The sequence below is a fragment of the Theropithecus gelada genome, chromosome 7b (assembly GCF_003255815.1).
Source record: "Theropithecus gelada isolate Dixy chromosome 7b, Tgel_1.0, whole genome shotgun sequence".
Taxonomy (NCBI): domain Eukaryota; kingdom Metazoa; phylum Chordata; class Mammalia; order Primates; family Cercopithecidae; genus Theropithecus; species Theropithecus gelada.
Window position 1 is genome coordinate 21,605,224 of NC_037675.1, and position 17,948 is coordinate 21,623,171.

General features: G+C 43.4%; 1 protein-coding gene across 2 annotated transcripts; it reads left to right on the top strand.

Moving 5' to 3' along the window:
* The first annotated feature begins 751 nt into the window (after positions 1 to 751).
* On the top strand, positions 752 to 16,320 carry PARP2 (poly(ADP-ribose) polymerase 2). 2 transcript variants are annotated; one of them, XM_025392007.1, is made up of 16 exons: positions 752 to 1,384; positions 2,970 to 3,164; positions 3,432 to 3,502; positions 4,838 to 4,888; positions 8,645 to 8,741; positions 9,157 to 9,232; positions 10,686 to 10,788; positions 12,520 to 12,682; positions 13,246 to 13,384; positions 14,171 to 14,234; positions 14,313 to 14,447; positions 14,725 to 14,852; positions 15,008 to 15,107; positions 15,469 to 15,567; positions 15,811 to 15,935; positions 16,053 to 16,320. In XM_025392007.1, exons 1-16 carry the CDS (start codon positions 1,339 to 1,341, stop codon positions 16,210 to 16,212), a joined length of 1,752 nt encoding a protein of 583 aa, XP_025247792.1. In that variant the 5' UTR covers positions 752 to 1,338; the 3' UTR covers positions 16,213 to 16,320. The 2 variants fall into 2 exon arrangements, with proteins under 2 accessions (XP_025247792.1, XP_025247793.1); XM_025392008.1 differs by having other exon boundaries at positions 2,970 to 3,125.
* Positions 16,321 to 17,948: the final 1,628 nt, after the last annotated feature.

Genomic DNA, 17,948 nt, shown 5'->3' on the forward strand with positions numbered 1-17,948 from the left:
TTTGCAGTTTCACGGAACTTTTTCACATTCCACTCGGTTTTTTTGTTTTGTTTTGTTTTGTTTTTAAGACGAGTCTGTCACCCAGGCTGGAGTGCACTGGCGCGATCTCGGCTCACTGCAAGCTCCGCCTCCCGGGTTCACACCATTCTCTGCCTCAGCCTCAACCATTTTTTTTTTAAGACCACTCTGTCACCCAGGCTGGAGAATGGTTCACACCTCATAGAATGGTACTCAGCCTCCCGAGTAGCTGGGACTACAGGCGCCCACCACCACGCCCGGCTAATTTTTTGTTTTTGTTTCTTTTTTTTTTTTTTTTTTTTTTTGAGACGGAGTCCCGCTCTGTCGCCCAGGCTGGAGTGCAGTGGCGCGATCTCGGCTCACTGCAAGCTCCACCTCCCGGGTTCACGCCATTCTCCCGCCTCAGCCTCCGAGTAGCTGGGACTACAGGCGCCCGCCACCACGCCCGGCTAGTTTTTTGTATTTTTAGTAGAGACAGGGTTTCACCATGTTAGCCAGGATGGTCTCGATCTCCTGACCTCGTGATCCACCCGCCTCGGCCTCCCAAAGTGCTGGGATTACAGGCTTGAGCCACCGCGCCCGGCCCCTTTTTTCAGTAGAGACGGGGTTTCACCGCGTTAGCCAGGATGGTCTCGATCTTCTGACCTTGTGATCTGCCCGCCTCGGCCTTCCAAAGTGCTGGGATTACAGGCGTGAGCCACCGCGCCCGGCCTGGTTGTGTTTTTGTTTGTTTTTTTTTTTTTTTCAAAAATGGGCGGGGGAGAGTAGTCTGAATTGGGTTATGAGGTCCCCTCCGGGGTACCTCACCTCAGCCATTGAACTCACTTCGCCGGCCGTGAGTCTGTTCCAAGCTCCGGCAAAGGAGGCATCCGCCGGGCCCCTCCCCGAAGGGCGGGGTCCACGGCATCTCCTGCCCAGTCTGACCTCGCGCGGAGCCCCATTCTCTGGGAACTCACCTCCCCGAAGATCAGGGAGAGCCCTGTTAGGGCCGCCTCTGGCCCTAGTCTCAGACCTTCCCAAGGGACATGGGAGTGGAGTGACAGGACGCACTCAGCTCGTGGCCCCACTGATGAGCTTCCCTCCGCCCTATGGGGAAAGGTGGTCCCATTCAGAACTTATAAGATTCCCATACTCAAAGACATTTTTCGATTATGGTGACTTCCCAGAAGACACAGCGACATGCAAATATTGTAGGGCGTCACACCCCTGTCCCTCACAGTCATCGTCCTGCCAGGGCGCACGCGCGCTGGGTGTTCCCGCGTAGTGACACTGGGCCCGCGATTCCTTGGAGCGGGTTGATGACGTCAGCGTTCGAATTCCATGGCGGCGCGGCGACGACGGAGCACCCGCGGAGGCAGAGCGAGAGGTTCGGAGCTCAGTATCGGGGGAGGGAATGCGGAAGCGAGGAGTCAGAAAAGGAACGATGCCACCTACTGTGACCCCCTTCATCTTCCACCTCCCCATAACCTACACTTGCCTACCAAACCAGTTTGGGTGCTAAATTTTGTAAATTTAGGTTTTCAGAGCTTTGGGGATGACATAATTGTGCATAAAGCCTTGCAGAGCTGTAACAACTAATATGCCAGTACTGTTGTTAATACCTAATGTCATACAATTTACAAAAAGTAATTGTGAGGCACACCATTATTTTATACACAAGAAAGGATAAGCACTGAAAATGGTGAACTATGATTCACTGCTTATGCCATCCATTCTAAGATGGAGCCCAGTTCCAGAGGGTAAAATGCGAGTCTAGACCTATTGAGATACGGTATTATGTGTATAATGTTCTTAAGTGCATAGGTCCACCCTATAAATTAAGTACTAGTGTACTTCTCTAGAAGTGCAGTATTGTACAATGTTCTAATATTGGAGCAAGTGAAGTAGGAAGAGATCAAACACTTCTCCAAGTTTCCACAGATAAAAGCAGCAGAGCTAGGCTCTAAATTAGGCACAGACCCTTGAGCAGTTTACTAACCTTTATCCCATACCGCCTCATGTATGAGTTGGGTATTTGGGGGACATTGGGACACAAGTAAACAAAACAGATAAGCAGGCCTCAGTCTATGAGCTTACAAGACTCCTGGGGCTCCCTTTTATTTTGTTTTATTTCATTTGGCTAGAATAGCAATTTAGGAAGAATTACACAGACTGTTACACAAGGGTAGTGTGGTGACAGTTTTTATTGCCTCTTTGTAAACTTAGAAAATTATCTTAAACCGGCCGGGTGCGGTGGCTCAGGCCTGTAATCCCGCACTTTGGGAGGCCGAGGAGGGCAGATCACTTGAGGTCACGAGTTTGAGACCAGCCTGGCCAACATAGTGAAACCCTGTCTCTACTAAAAATACAAAAATTAGCCGGGCATGGCGGCGAACGCCTGCAATCCAAACTACTTGGGAGGCTGAGGCATGAGAATCACTTGAACCCAGGAGGCAGAGGTTGCAGTGAGCGGAAATCGTACCACTGCACTCCAGCCTGGGCGACAGAGAGAGACTCCACCTTGGAAAAAGAAAGAAAAGAGAAAGAATGATCTTAAACCATTTATTTAAAGAATTTTTTTCTTTTTTTCTTTTTTTTTTTTTTTTTTTTTTTTGAGACGGAGTCTCGCTCTGTCGCCCAGGCTGGAGTGCAGTGGCCTCCTCTCAGCTCACTGCAAGCTCCGCCTCCCGGGTTCACGCCATTCTCCGGCCTCAGCCTCCCGAGTAGCTGGGGCTACAGGCGCCCGCCACCTCGCCCGGCTATTTTTTTGTATTTCTTAGTAGAGACGGGGTTTCACCGTGTTAGCCAGGATGGTCTCGATCTCCTGACCTCGTGATCCACCCGTCTCGGCCTCCCAAAGTGCTGGGATTACAGGCTTGAGCCACCGCGCCCGGCCAAGAATTTTTTTTCAATCCTTAAAATCTACACGTTTTCAGGTGTACTCATTCTTTGCTCATTTCCAAATTTTGTAGCATTAAATGAAAGCAAAAGAGTTAATAATGGCAACACGGCTCCAGAAGACTCTTCCCCTGCCAAGAAAACTCGCAGATGCCAGAGACAGGGGTTGAAAAAGATGCCTGTGACTGGAGGAAACGCTAATGAGGACAGGACAGAAGACAAGCAAGATGGTACGCCAGGGAGGTCATGGGCCAGCAAGAGGGTTTCTGGTAGGAGTGGATCTGGGGATGATATCTTGTTATTTCAACTCTTATTTCTTCCTTCTTTCAGGATAGAATTAATTTCTCTATCCTTTGGGCATACCACAGCACTAATCTACTGCCTTGAATCTTCATTTTCATGTGTTTGAGATGGATTGAGGCCTAAGGAAAGACCAGGATTGGTTGGGAGGACAAAGTTAATTCTCACAAGTTTCTGTTTAACCACAACAGCTGTTTTTGATTCCCATAAAGTAGTACCTATCTGTCTTTCCTCAGAATCTGTGAAGGCCTTGCTGTTAAAGGGCAAAGTTCCTGTGGACCCAGAATGTACAGCCAAGGTGGGGAAGGTAAGACACTCTGGACCGATCTTTAGTCCGTGGATGTCTCAGAGAGCATCCTTTGTTATAAGGACTCCTGTCTGGGATGCTGTTCGTATCATTTCAGGAACCCTCTCCAAAATATGATGAGTGATTAGTTTTCTCTAATGGCAAGAGATAGGAGTGGTAAGGCTTGGGGTTAATAATCAGGGCGTTTTTAAACATGGTGTGTTAGACCATTCTTGCATTGCTATAAAGAAATACCTGAGACTAGGTACTTTATAAGAAAAGAGGTTCCTGGAGGCTGTACAGGAAGCATAGCAGTATCTGCTCCTCAAGAGACCTTAGGAAGCTTTTACTCATGGCAGAAGGTGAAGCAGGAATAGGCACTTCACATGGCAAAAGCAAGGGCGGGAGAGAGAGAGATTGGAGGAGGTGTCACAGAGAGAGAGTGGGGGAGGTGTCACATGCTTTTAAACTACCAAATGTTGTGTGAATTCACTATCAAGAGGACAGCAGCAAGAGAGTGGTGCTAAACCATTCATGATCGAATCACTTCCCACCAGGCCCCACCTCCAGTACTGAGGATTATAATTCAGTGTGAGATTTGGAAGGAGACAAATATACAAAATGTATGACATGCGTACCTTCTGTGATTGCCATCAGCTTTCTACACCTCATTCTCTTTTTAAACCAGAAAATGGTATCATTGTTAAAGGAAAAGTGTTTTCTTGTTCTAATGAGAAACTGTACCCTGGAATGGTATGAGTTACTGATGAATGGGGAAAAAAGAAGGCTACCTCTGGAGTAAGTTTTCTTTAACTCAGAATCTTTTTTTTTTTTTTTTTTTGAGATGGAGTCTCACTCTGTCACCCAGCCTGGAGTACAGTGGTGTGATCTCAGCTCACTGCAACCTCCACTTCCTGGGTTCAAGTAATTCTCTTGCCTCAGCCTCCCAAGTAGCTGTGATTACAGGTACCCACCACCACGCCCAGCCTGGGCTAATTTTTATATTTTTAGTTCAGACGGGGCTTGACCGTGTTGGCCAAGCTCGTCTCGAACTCCTGACCTCAAGTGATCTGCCCACCTCAGCCTCCCAAAATGCTGGGATTGCAGGCGTGAACCACCATGCCCAGTCTAACTCAGTTAGAATCTTTTGTATTGTTAAAAAAAGGAAGCATGTTTTCATTTATAGTAAGGTTACACCCAGGTTACTGGTAGAACATAGGTTTGCAATTCTTTGCTGGAAGATGAATGTTGATGTTGCTGTAGAATGACAACTTGAACCATAAGAAAATTTACAGCCTCATTTAGGATCTCAGGGCTGAACCTATACTAATGTTGATTTTTTCTCTCTCTTTCTAGGCTCATGTGTATTGTGAAGGAAGTAATGTCTATGATGTCATGCTAAATCAGGTAAGAGGTAGAAGAGGTGGAACCATTATATTTATGAGACTGTCTTCTTGATAATTATTGATGATAGAATCCCAGTGCTCAAATCTTTAAAGTTCTTTTTTTTTTTTTAAATTTTGTTTTTTCTTTTTGAGATGGAGTCTCACTTCATCTCCCAGGCTGGAGTACAGTGGCACAATCTCGGCTTACTGTAACCTCTGCCTCCCGGGTTCAAGCAGTTCTCCTGCCTCAGGCTCCCGAGTAGCTGGGGTTACAGCCATGCACCACCATACCCAGCTAATTTTTTGTATTTTAGTAGAGACAAGTTTTGCCATGTTGACCAGGCTGGTCTCGAACTCGTGACCTCAAGTGCTCTACCCGCCTCAGCCTCCCAAAGTGCTCGGATTACAGGTGTGAACCAGCATGCCTTGCCTAAAGTCCTTTATATACACATATAAATATATAAAAATATATATGTATATATAAATATATAATATATACATATCTACATATATACATATATTATATATACATATATGTCATATATTTATAAACATCACATATATGATATGAATATATATCATATATCATGTGATATGTATCATATATGTGATATAGGTACATGATATATATCATATATGATATGAATATATCATATATACCTATATCATATGTGACATAAATATATATTGTATATCACATATATCATATATGTGACATGAATATATGTCTATCATATATAAATATATATTATATATAATTTGTATATATTATATATTTTTATATATGTCATATATAATATATATTTTACACATATTTTATATATAATATCTGTATTTTTTTATAGATATATATTTTTTCAGACAGAGTCTTGCTCTGTCGCCCAGGCTGGAGTGCAGTGGTGCGATCTCGACTCACTGCAATCTCCGTCTCCTGGGTTTAAGTGATTCTCCTGTCTCAGCCTCCCAAGTAGCTGGGATTACAGGTGCCTACCACCATGCCCAGCTAATTTTTGCATTTTTAATAGAGATGGGGTTTCACCATGTTGGCCAGGCTGGTCTCGAACCCTTGACCTCAGGCGATCCACCTGCCTTGGCCTCCCAATGCTGGGATTACAGGCGTGAGCCACCGTGCCCTGCCTTCTCTAAGAATTTTCTAAGTGTATGGCTTATAAAAAACTTTTATAACTGTTAACTCTCTGTTCATATCCTTTTGCACTTTTTTTTTTTAAGAGACAGGATCTTGTTCTGTCACCCAGGCTGGAGTACAGTTGGTGCAGTCAAAGCCCACGGCAACCTTGAACTTCTGGGCTCCAGCAATCCTCCCACCTAAGCTTCCTGAGTAGCTAGGACTTCAGGCACATGCCACGAAGCCTGACTAATTTTTAAATTTTTTATGAAGATGAGAATCTCACTATGTTGAATAGGTGGTCTTGAATTCTTGGCCTCAAATGATCCTCCTGCCTTGTCCTCATGAGGCACTGGAATTACAGGGATGAGCCACTGGGACAAACTGTTTTGCACATTTTCTAAAAAGGTGTTGGTCCTTTTCTTACTGGTTTCAAGGAACTTTATATAATATGGAGAATAGCCGTTTGTCTGTAACATAAATCGCTTATATGTTTTCCAGATTTGTCATTTACCTTTTGGTTTTCTTTGTAGTACACTTTTTGCCCATATTGAAGCTTTAAATTTTTTCTATAGTTACATTTATTAATTTTTCATTTAAAAAAAATTTTTTTTTTTTTTTTAAGAGACAGTGTCTTGCTATGTTGCTCAGGCTGGCCTGGCCTCGAACTTGTGGCCTCATGTGATCCTCCAACCTCAGCCTCCCAAGTAGCTGGGACTACATGCATCTGTCCCCAAGCCCAGCTTTCTTTTTAATCAAACTTTTTCTCTTGTTTATCTTTGTGTTTTGAGTAGATAATACATTTGCCTCATTAATATATTTCCTGGATATGACTTCATATTTGAATTTACTGATCCAACATATGTAATTTTAACAACTAACTAGTATTTCTTTGTTACTATTTCTTCTACTTAAAATACCACAGGCAGATAGAAAATACCTTAAGGTTGGCTGGGCACAGTGGCTCACGCCTGTAATTCCAATACTTTGGGAGGCTGAGGTGGGCAGATCACCTGATGTCGGGAGTTCGAGACCAGCCTGACCAACATGGAGAAATCCCATCTCTACTAAAAATACAGAATTAGGTGTGGTGGCACATGCCTGTAATCCCAGCTACTTGGGAGCTTGAGGCACGAGAATCGCTTGAACCCGGGAGGCAGAGGTTGCAGTGAGCCAAGATCGCACCATGGCACTCCAGCCTGGGCAACAAGAGCAAAACTCCGTCTCAAAAAAGGAAAATACCTTAAGGTGGCCAGGTATGGTGGCTCATGCCTGTCATCATAGCACTTTCGGAGGCCAAGGCTGGAGAATCACTTCAGGTCAGGAGTTCAAGATTAGCCTGGGCAACATGGTGAAATCTTGTCTCTACAAAAAAATACAAAAACACCTGGGCATGGGCCAGCTACTTTGGAGGGTGAGGTGGGAGGATTGCTTGAGCCTGGGAGGTTGATGCTGCAGTGAGCTGTGATTGAGCCATTACACTTCAGCCTGGGTGACAGAGGGAAACCCTGTCTCAAAAAAACAAAAACAAAGACCATATACATTTTTTAAAGGAAAAGAAAATATCAAGCCAGGCGTGGTGGCTCATGCCTGTAATCCCAGCACTTTGGGAGGCCGAGGCAGGCAGATCACCTGAGTCAGGAGTTCAAGACCAGCCTAGCCAACATGTTGAAACTCCGTCTCTAAAAATACAAAATTAGTCTGACTCGGTGGCGTGCACCTGTAATCCCAGCTACTAGGAAGACTGAGGCACGAGAAATTGCTTGAACCTGGGACACGGAGGTAGCAGTGAGCGGAGATTGTACCACTGCACTCCAGCCTGGGCGACAGAGCAAGACTCCGTCTCCAAAAAAAAAAAAATTATCTTAGGCTCCTTTTTGTTCTAACACCTAATGACCTTTTTTTTTCCACCAGTGGGCTAAGGTCATACAGTGGCTTTAGAATGTGAGCAAGCAGGAGATAGAAGTAGGAAGAGGCAGCATGCTTAACAAAGAAGAATGCCTCCATATCCAGCGCTTAGCCATACAACACCAGCTGCTGTGCCTTATCATGGACTTCTCTCTCTCTTCACTCTGAGTGATTTACTTACAGATAACTCTTTTTAGATACTGGCCATATTCTCTCTCAGTATCTCCAAGTCAGGTCAGGTTAGGTATGGGACAGATGAGGCAGTGGTTTTGCATATCCCTTGTCCCCTCCCAGTATTGCACTGCTCTCAGCTCATTGTCAAATTTCTGCAACTGACAAACAAAAGTTGTGAGTAGAACTGTCAAGGAGTAAGTCATTTAACAGTTGAGCGTAACAGTTTTAGACCTTTGGAGCATCAAAATTGTTTTCATTTGGGAAATAATTATTGGGAGTGGATTGGGAGCTGGAAAACACAGATAGCTTAGAAAATATCTAAATAGGGAGCTGAGGCAGGAAAAAACAGGAGGAGCCATTCAATGTAGGATATTTGAGGTTGGATAGAGGGTTTAGGAAGCTTCTAGGCTCCCATTTTAATTCCTAAGAATCCAAAGTTTAATGTATAAGCCCTATTTCTTCTTTATATCTTTAATCAACTGGCACCTGTGATGAGGGATGAGTTATTGGTTTATGTGCTTTCTATTTGCAAAACTCTGCTTTTTTTGTTTTTGTGTTCACTCAACATAGACCAATCTCCAGTTCAACAACAACAAGTACTATCTGATTCAGCTATTAGAAGATGATGCCCAGAGGAACTTCAGTGTTTGGATGAGATGGGGCCGAGGTAATGATTTTTATTGAGATTTTATGAGTTGGCATTCAGAAAGCCAGAAGTAGCTTAGTGGGTGGCCAAAGGATTCTCTGGGTTTAAATTGGGTCAGTAGAGGCTCTGAAGTCTGGGAGAGGCTTAGGAACAAGTTGAGCATCTTGAAATTGGGGAATGGCAGGCATCCTCCTTAGAGTGAAAAACTAAGAGCAGCCCATTGAGGCTGAAAAGTCTTCTATAGTTGAACTGCTAGTAGTGCTCATAGACTATCGCTGTTAGCAGGTAACTTGCATCAACATGATTAGTTCCCTAAATCCTTTCACCTTTCCCTTCTCCCTTTCCTGCCTGTTTGTCAGATGTTAAACAGAGAGACCTTGGAGAGCTGGCCTGTTACTATTAGGAAATTATCTTACGTGTGGCATTTACTTTGCAGTTGGGAAAATGGGACAGCACAGCCTGGTGACTTGTTCAGGCAATCTCAACAAGGCCAAGGAAATCTTTGAGAAGAAGTGAGTGCTACAAAGTGACTACAAGAAAATATACCCTCTTCTTAGATGTATCTACTCTAAGAATTTTGATTTAGACAGAGTTTCGCTCTTGTTGGCCCAGGCTGGAGTGCAATGGCACAACTTCAGCTCACTGCAACCTCCGCCTCCTGGGTTTAAGCAATTCTCCTGCCTCAGCATCCCGAGTAGCTGGGATTACAGGTGCCCACCACCACACCCAGCTAATTTTTGTATTTTTTAATAGAGATGGGGTTTCGCAATGTAGGCCAGGCTGGTCTCAAACCCCTGACCTCAGGTGATCCACCTGCCTTGGCCTCCCAAAGTACTGGGAATATAGGCATGAGCCACCGTGCCCTGCCTTCTCTAAGAATTTTATAAGTGTGTGGCTTATAAAAAGCTTTTCCTTTTATAGGTGTGATTTGGCCTAAATGTTAATGTCTTTTCACCCTGACATTCTGTGGTCGAAACACCAAACTGCATCCTTAGTGATTAAATCAAACTAGAACTTTGAAAGTCACTAAAGGCCGGGCGCGGTGGCTCAAGCCTGTAATCCCAGCACTTTGGGAGGCCGAGACGGGCGGATCACGAGGTCAGGAGATCGAGACCATCCTGGCTAACACAGTGAAACCCCATCTCTACTAAAAATACAAAAAAATAGCCAGGCGAGGTGGCGGGCGCCTGTAGTCCCAGCTACTCGGGAGGCTGAGGCAGGAGAATGGCGTGAACCCGGGAGGCGGAGCTTGCAGTGAGCTGAGATCCGGCCACTGCACTCCAGCCTGGGTGACAGAGCCAGACTCAGTCTCAAAAAAAAAAAAAAAAAAGAAAGTCACTAAAAACAGAATAATATATTTAACACATGGCTGACAAATTTAGGAAATTTGGGATAAGTGGAGACTATCATAGGGTAGAGAATATTCAGCTAGGGGCTGAGCACGGTGGCTCATGCCTTAAATCCCAGCACTTTGGGAGGCTGAGGCAGGAGCATTGCTTAAAGCTAGGAGTTTGAGACCAGCCTGGGCAACAAAGCGAGACCCCTGACTCTCCCCAAAAAAAAGAAAGAAAGAAAGAAAAAAGAATATTCAGTTAGAGTTTTTAAAACTTTAACTCTGATATAGATGAAGAACTTTCTGGAGAATTTAGGAACATGTTTCTTTCAGGGAAAGGGATTCAGTGGATATCTTTTGTTTAAAATCTCAATGGCTTTTGTGGTGTTTGGGAAGGACAAGCATTGTTTTTCCCCATTTTTAAAATTCCATTTGTCTCCAGAGCTTTTTTATCCATTTAGTGTCCTCACTTAGAATTAGACTAATTTTGATTTATGGAAAGGTGACGTGTAAAGTTGCTCAGTGGTGGAAAATAAATTATTTGGAGATTTTCTGTCTAAGGAAACAGATGTAAGTCCTTCTTCATAGTAGACCTTTATTTGTAAGGTTGTCTTACACTTTGGACTCTACAGATTCCTTGACAAAACAAAAAACAATTGGGAAGATCGAGAAAAGTTTGAGAAGGTGCCTGGAAAATATGATATGCTACAGATGGACTATGCCACCAATACTCAGGTAACTCTCACTATACTTTTCGGAGGAAACCCATCTTCTTTTTTTATTTTATTTTATTTTTTAGAGGCAAAATTGTGCTCTGTTGCCCAGGCTGGAGTGCAGTGGCACAATCATGGCTTACTGCAGCCTCAAGATCCCTAGGCTCAAGTGATCCTCCTACCTTAGCCTCCTCAGTATCAGGGACTACAGGCACGTGCCACTCTGCCCAGCTGATTTTTTTTTTTTTTTTTTTTGTAAAGATAAGGTTTCACTATGTTGCCTAGGCTAGTCTCAAATTCCTGTGCTCAAGCAGTCCTCCTGTCTTGGCCTCCCAAAGTCCTGAGATTACAGGCATGAGGCACCACACCTACTCCTGTTTCTTCTTACTCAGGATAAAGCAGAATAGCTTAGATCATTCCTAGACTGGGACAGGCCAGGATATCTTGAGTCCTTTCTACTTCTCACCTCAGGGGTGTTCTCACTGATCTTTGTAATCCCGAAGGGACAGTAAGAATGAGGATAGAATGTGCCTTTCTACTCTCGGCTGTTATTTTTTTATTTTTTTTTTTTTTTGAGACGGAGTCTCGCTCTGTCACCCAGGCTGGAGTGCAGTGGCCGGATCTCAGCTCACTGCAAGCTCCGCCTCCCGGGTTCACGCCATTCTCCTGCCTCAGCCTCCCGAGTAGCTGGGACTACAGGCGCCTGCCACCTCGCCCGGCTAAGTTTTTGTATTTTTAGTAGAGACGGGGTTTCACTGTGTTAGCCAGGATGGTCTCGATCTCCTGACCTCGTGATCCGCCCGTCTCGGCCTCCCAAAGTGCTGGGATTACAGGCTTGAGCCACCGCGCCCGGCCTCGGCTGTTATTTACTAAGGTTCTTTTTTTTTTCTGAGATGGAGTTTCATTCTTGTTGCCCAGTTTGGAGTGTAATGGCTCAGTCTTGGCTCACTGCAACCTCCAGCTCCTGGGTTCAAGCGATTCTCCTGCCTCTGCCTCTCAAGTAGCTGGGATTACAGGTGCCTGCCACCACGCCCGGCTAATGTGTTTTGTATTTTTAGTAGAGACGGGGTTTCACCATGTTGGCCAGTCTGGTCTTGAACTATGACCTTGGGTGATCCACCCGCCTCAGCTTCCCAAAGTGCTGGGATTACAGGCGTGAGCTACCACACTGGGCCTACTAAGGTTCTTATAAAATCTTAGGCCCTATTTCCAGAAGTTTATTGTTAGGACCAAGAGAGGAGTAATAAAAAATCAAACTGATTAAACAATTACATTTAAATTTCTCTTCACTTCTGGATATATACCACCATAAAACAATTAATTTAGATAAACTGAGGTATACCAGGATTCTGAAAGTGTCCTGAAACAGTCACATATCCAAAAAAATGGAGAAGTTTTAGTCTTTTTTAAGATGGGAAGATCTGAGCCATAATAGCTATCTTTATACACTGACATAATGAGGAAAGCCTTTTTTTCCTAGACTTATTCTGAGTTGTAAAATGTGGGAGGCAGAACTAGTATGGTTAACCCTCTGTATCTATGGATTCAATGAACTGAGGATCAAAAATATTTGAAAAAAGAAATTGCTTCTGTACTGAACCTGTACAGCCTTTTTTTCCTTGCTTGTCATTATTTCCTAGACAATGCAATATAAAAACTTCACAAAGCATTTACATTGTATAATATTGAGTGTTATAAGGAATCTAGAAATGATTTCTTAGATTTTCTTTTGTTTGTTTGTTTTTTGCTATAGGATGAAGAGGAAACAAAGAAAGAGGAATCTCTTAAATCTCCCTTGAAGCCAGAGTCACAGCTGGATCTTCGGGTACAGGAGTTAATAAAGTTAATCTGTAATGTTCAGGCCATGGAAGAAATGATGATGGAAATGAAGTATAATACCAAGAAAGCCCCACTTGGTAGGACTTCACATTTTCTTCTGCATTCTCTCCTCATAATTCCTAGTTCCTTTAATGGATATTTTATTATCATTATGATTTAAAGCTTGCTGATAGTACTGAATGAAGAAAATGGGGTTTGGGGTGACAGGTTGTATGGAGGGAGGAGGAACTATTTTGAAAGTTGAGGCTGGGTGTGGTGGGTCATGCCTATAATCCCAACACTTATAGGGAGGCCAAGGCAAGTGAATTGCTTGAGCCCAGGAGTTTGAAACCAGCCTGGGCAACATGGCGAGACCCCATCTCTACTAAAAATACAAAAATTAGCCAGGCATGGTGGTGTGTGCCTGTGATGCAGCTACTTGGGAAGCTGAGGTGGGAGGATCACCCGAGCCCAGGAAGTTGAGCTGCATTAAGCTGTGTTCATGTCACGGCACTCAGCCTGGGCAACAGGAGTGAGACCCCATCCCAAAAAAAGAAAAAAAAAAAAGTTGAAAGGTGAAAGTCTTTTTTAGGCAAGGACGTAAGTACAGTTCACTAGCTGGGATCCTCGTTTGGAGTCTGATCTCTGACTGGGCCTGCAGGGAAGCTGACAGTGGCACAAATCAAGGCAGGTTACCAGTCTCTTAAGAAGATTGAGGATTGTATTCGGGCTGGCCAGCATGGACGACCTCTCATGGAAGCATGCAATGAATTCTACACCAGGATTCCGCATGACTTTGGGTAAGGCCTGTGCTGTTACTTCACTTTGTTCTTCTACCTATACATATCCCCTGTATCTATCAGCAGCAGCTATAATCTTCTGAATCTTTTATTCCTAAGAAAATGATCATCTTGAATACATACAGAAACAAAATGATATATAGGTAGCCTATTTAATCAGCTTACAAATAGGGGATGCAATCTCCTGGCTTGACCACAGCCATATTCTCTGACAAAGTGGAAGTTACCAACCCAAGAGAGAATGGGTCTAGCTATCCAACCACCAAGTAAAACCCCTTCAGGCACATCACCCCCTTTTCCTATTTGAGGTGACTAAAACCACACAAACACCATTTCTGTGAACTCAAGTGATATTAGATAGACAAAATAACATTTTACATTTGTTGATTCTGTTTTCTGGTTTTCATCCTATTTCTATTTCTTTTATTGCTTTATAGAGCCCTGTGACCTAGAAATAACCCTGAGTGGTCAACAGGTCTACTGAGATAGAACTATATCCAAACTGTTCCTTGTTGATATTAATTTTAAAATGATTTGATAAAAAAAGAATTCTAACTCTAGTCTCAAAAGTCAAAATCCACATAGTTCATCTTATACCGAGTATATATTTAATATTTTATATATTTGGAAGTTAAGATCTCTTTACAGATCTCTTTCTCTCTCAAATGGAAAACCTGTTTCTCATACCTGTTTTCTAAAGGACCTATCTATCATTTTCTATTTTTAGTCATGTGCCTTTTAGCCACATGTCAGAAAGCTCATTATGGGTTATATCTCTGTTCTTAGACTCCGTACTCCTCCACTAATCCGGACACAGAAGGAACTGTCAGAAAAAATACAATTACTAGAGGTGAGATATGTATGAATTGAGAAGTATTATATCCCTTATACCAGTTTCCTCCCACATTAATTCTATATCTCATCTCAGGCTTTGGGAGACATTGAAATTGCTATTAAGCTGGTGAAAACAGAGCTACAAAGCCCAGAACACCCATTGGACCAACACTATAGAAACCTACATTGTGCCTTGCGCCCTCTTGACCATCAAAGTTATGAGTTCAAAGTAAGAAAAATGATCATTTATTTTCATACTCTTGCACCCTTAAGACCACCTCCCCCATCCCACTGATCTCTAACTACTTCTGGTCAAGAGCAAATTGTCAATTAGGGCAGACTTTTTATGTACTAGGGATTTGGGAAGGCCAAGCTTTTCCTAGCTGCCTTGTAAGACTGTTTGGGAGCAGAAAGGTGTGCCAAGTTATATCAGAATCCCCAAATTCTTCAGTTGAGCTCAGTCTCTTGTAGAGTCCACATTGGCCTTTTTGTCTTATTTTTCACAGGTGATTTCCCAGTACCTACAATCTACCCATGCTCCCACACACAGCGACTATACCATGACCTTGCTGGATTTGTTTGAAGTAGAGAAGGAGGGTGAGAAAGAAGCCTTCAGAGAGGACCTTCATAACAGGTCTGAGTCTAACTTTGGGTTTGGAAAGACACTCCTTGCCCAAAAGTGCAGCTATAGAACTTATAAGAGGGAGTCAGAGGAAGGTGTCAGCTTTTTTATGCTTATGACCTATCTGTGCAGAACAACAGAGTACAATAATACTGGCTTTTCCTTAGGATGCTTCTATGGCATGGTTCCAGGCTGAGTAACTGGGTGGGAATCTTGAGCCATGGGCTTCGAATTGCCCCACCTGAAGCTCCCATCACAGGTTACATGGTGAGTGAAATTGAACTCTGTTAGGTGCACAGGGGAAAAGGATACAGTAATGTTCCCAGTGCTTTTTTTCCTAGATTAGGATTAGGTGGTTCGCCTCCCCAAGAGTTAAGCCAGCTCACTGATAACATTGTCATCTCTTACTGTGTCCCTCTTTCTTTAAATTCCTGAAGATACCTCACCTTTCCCTCAGAAGGCAGAAATTCACAGGTGCTTCTACCCTCTCTAGAACAGAATTGTGAGGGGAAATGGAGAAGGGTCTATATTGTGTTTAAGGGAATGGAAAAACAGGGTCAGTGGCATGTACTTTCTCTCTAACACATTGGGTTAGAAGCTGACCTTGGTATTCATTTATATATTTCAGTTTGGGAAAGGAATCTACTTTGCTGACATGTCTTCCAAGAGTGCCAATTACTGCTTTGCCTCTCACCTAAAGAATATAGGACTGCTGCTCTTATCAGAGGTGAGGCAGGAGTATGTCTGTGATCTCTAGTTTATTCCAGTTTTTTTCCAATGAGAAAAGTTTGACCCCAGAACCAAGAAGTTTACCTGGGATAACTTGAGAGAGGACCAAGTACAATTTCTGGTACATTGGATTCCTCTGCTGGAGTAGGGGGAAAAAAGTACTGATGGGATTTTCTGTTTGGCTTTGGAGCCATCTAATTCTTAGTAGGATATGGGAATTCAAAGGCTTTTTGCTTTGCAGGTAGCTCTAGGTCAGTGTAATGAACTACTAGAGGCCAATCCTAAGGCCGAAGGATTGCTTCAAGGTAAACACAGCACCAAGGGGCTGGGCAAGATGGCTCCCAGTTCTGCCCACTTCGTCACCCTGTAAGTACTCAGAACCAGGAGGGCTAGAAGACTCCTTTTGGCTGGATAAGACTATGTTCTCTATTCCAGCTTCTGAACCAGAGACTGATGTTGACACACTTTTTTTCCATTTGGCAGGAATGGGAGTACAGTGCCATTAGGACCAGCAAGTGACACAGGAATTCTGAATCCAGATGGTTATACCCTCAACTACAATGAATATATTGTCTATAACCCCAACCAGGTCCGTATGCGGTACCTGTTAAAGGTTCAGTTTAATTTCCTGCAGCTGTGGTGAATGTTGATATTAAATAAACCAGAGATCTGATCTTCAAGCAAGAAAATAAGCAGTGGTATACTTGTGAATTTTGAGATATTTTATGTAAATAAAAACTGTGCAAGTCTACCACTGGCTTCTTCGGGCTTTATTTCTCCAAGAACATATTTCTTCTGACGTTAGTAGATCTCCATTTTCAGGACAGAAAGTACTCATTGTTCTGAGGGTTATTCAGTGTCCTATTCTTAATGGCATCTGTGCATCAAGGGACACTAATGGGGGCGCAAATGCTTTTACCTGTTTAATTCAATTTTTCTGCAAACTGTAATTTGGTGAGTGTTATCGCAGGAAGGGTAGAGGCAACAAAGGCTAAGCTGTTTTTTTCTTTCCCATCCATATGTATTCACTTGCCTTTTTCCAATTTATCCACTGCAGCCCAGTCTCCCACTACTCAACACTAGGACTCATCACATGTCCAAAAATTTGGGAAGCCCTTGGAGGACTGTCACTAAGTCTGAATACATCTTGAGGAGGAAAAGAAAAAAGTAGAATGAGTTTTTACATACCCTGCCCCATCTAAGAAGTACTAAAGTCCAGATCAGATCCTGATATGGTTAGGCTTTGTGTCCCCACCCAAATCTCATCTTGAATTGTAATCCCCAGAATCCCCACATTTCAAGGGAGAGACCAGGTGGAGGTAACTGAATCATGGGGGCCGTTTCCCCCATGCTATTCTTGTGATAGTTCTCACAAGATCTGATGGTTTTATAAGGGGCTCTTCCTGCTTCGCTCGGCACTTCTTCCTGCCACCCTGTGAGGAAGGGCTTCCCCTTCACCTTCCTCTATAACTGTTAAGTTTCCTGAAGCCTCCTCAGCCATGGTGAACTGTGAGTCAAACCTCTTTCCTTTATAAATTACCCAGTCTCGGGCAGTTCCTTATAGCAGTGTGAAAACAGACTAAAAGCAAATTGAAGAACATTCTACAACATTCTTCATCACTCTTGTTACCCAGGCTGGAGTGCAGTGGTGCGATACTCGGGAGACTGGGGCAGGAGGATCACTGAGCCCTAGAGGCCTAGGTTGCGGTGAGCTGTGATTGCACCACCACACTCCAGCTTGGGCAACAGACTGAGACCCTGTCTCAAGAATAAATAAATAAATTTATTTATTTTTTAAAAGTGTCAAGATTTTGAAGACTGAAAAGCTGTCACAGTTGAAGGAGACTAAGAAAACGCGATGACTAAATGCAATGTGGGATCCTGGACTGGCTTCTGGAACAAAACAAAGTCATTAGCGGAAAAAATGGGCAAATCCAAATCCTGACTGTAATTTAATTAACATTTGTTAATTAACTTCGTTGTAATTTAATTAACAAATGTTAATTTCCTAGTTTTGATAAACGCAGCATGGTTATGTAAGATGTTAACATTAGAAGAAGCTGGGTGAAGGGTATCGAGGAACACTTGGTACTATTTTTGCAACTCTTCTGTAAATCTTACATTTCTTTTAATTTTTTTGAGACAGAATTTTGCTCTTGTTGCTGAGGCTGCAGTGCAATGGTGCGATCTCGGCTCACTGCAATCTCCACCTCCAGAGTTCAAGCGATTCTCCTGCCTCAGCCTCCAGAGTAGCTGGGATTACAGGTGCATGCCACCATGCCCAGCTAATTTTTGTATTTTTAATAGAGACAGGGTTTCACCATGCTGGCCAGGCTGGTCTTGAATTCCTGATCTCAGGTGGTCTGCCCACCTCGGCCT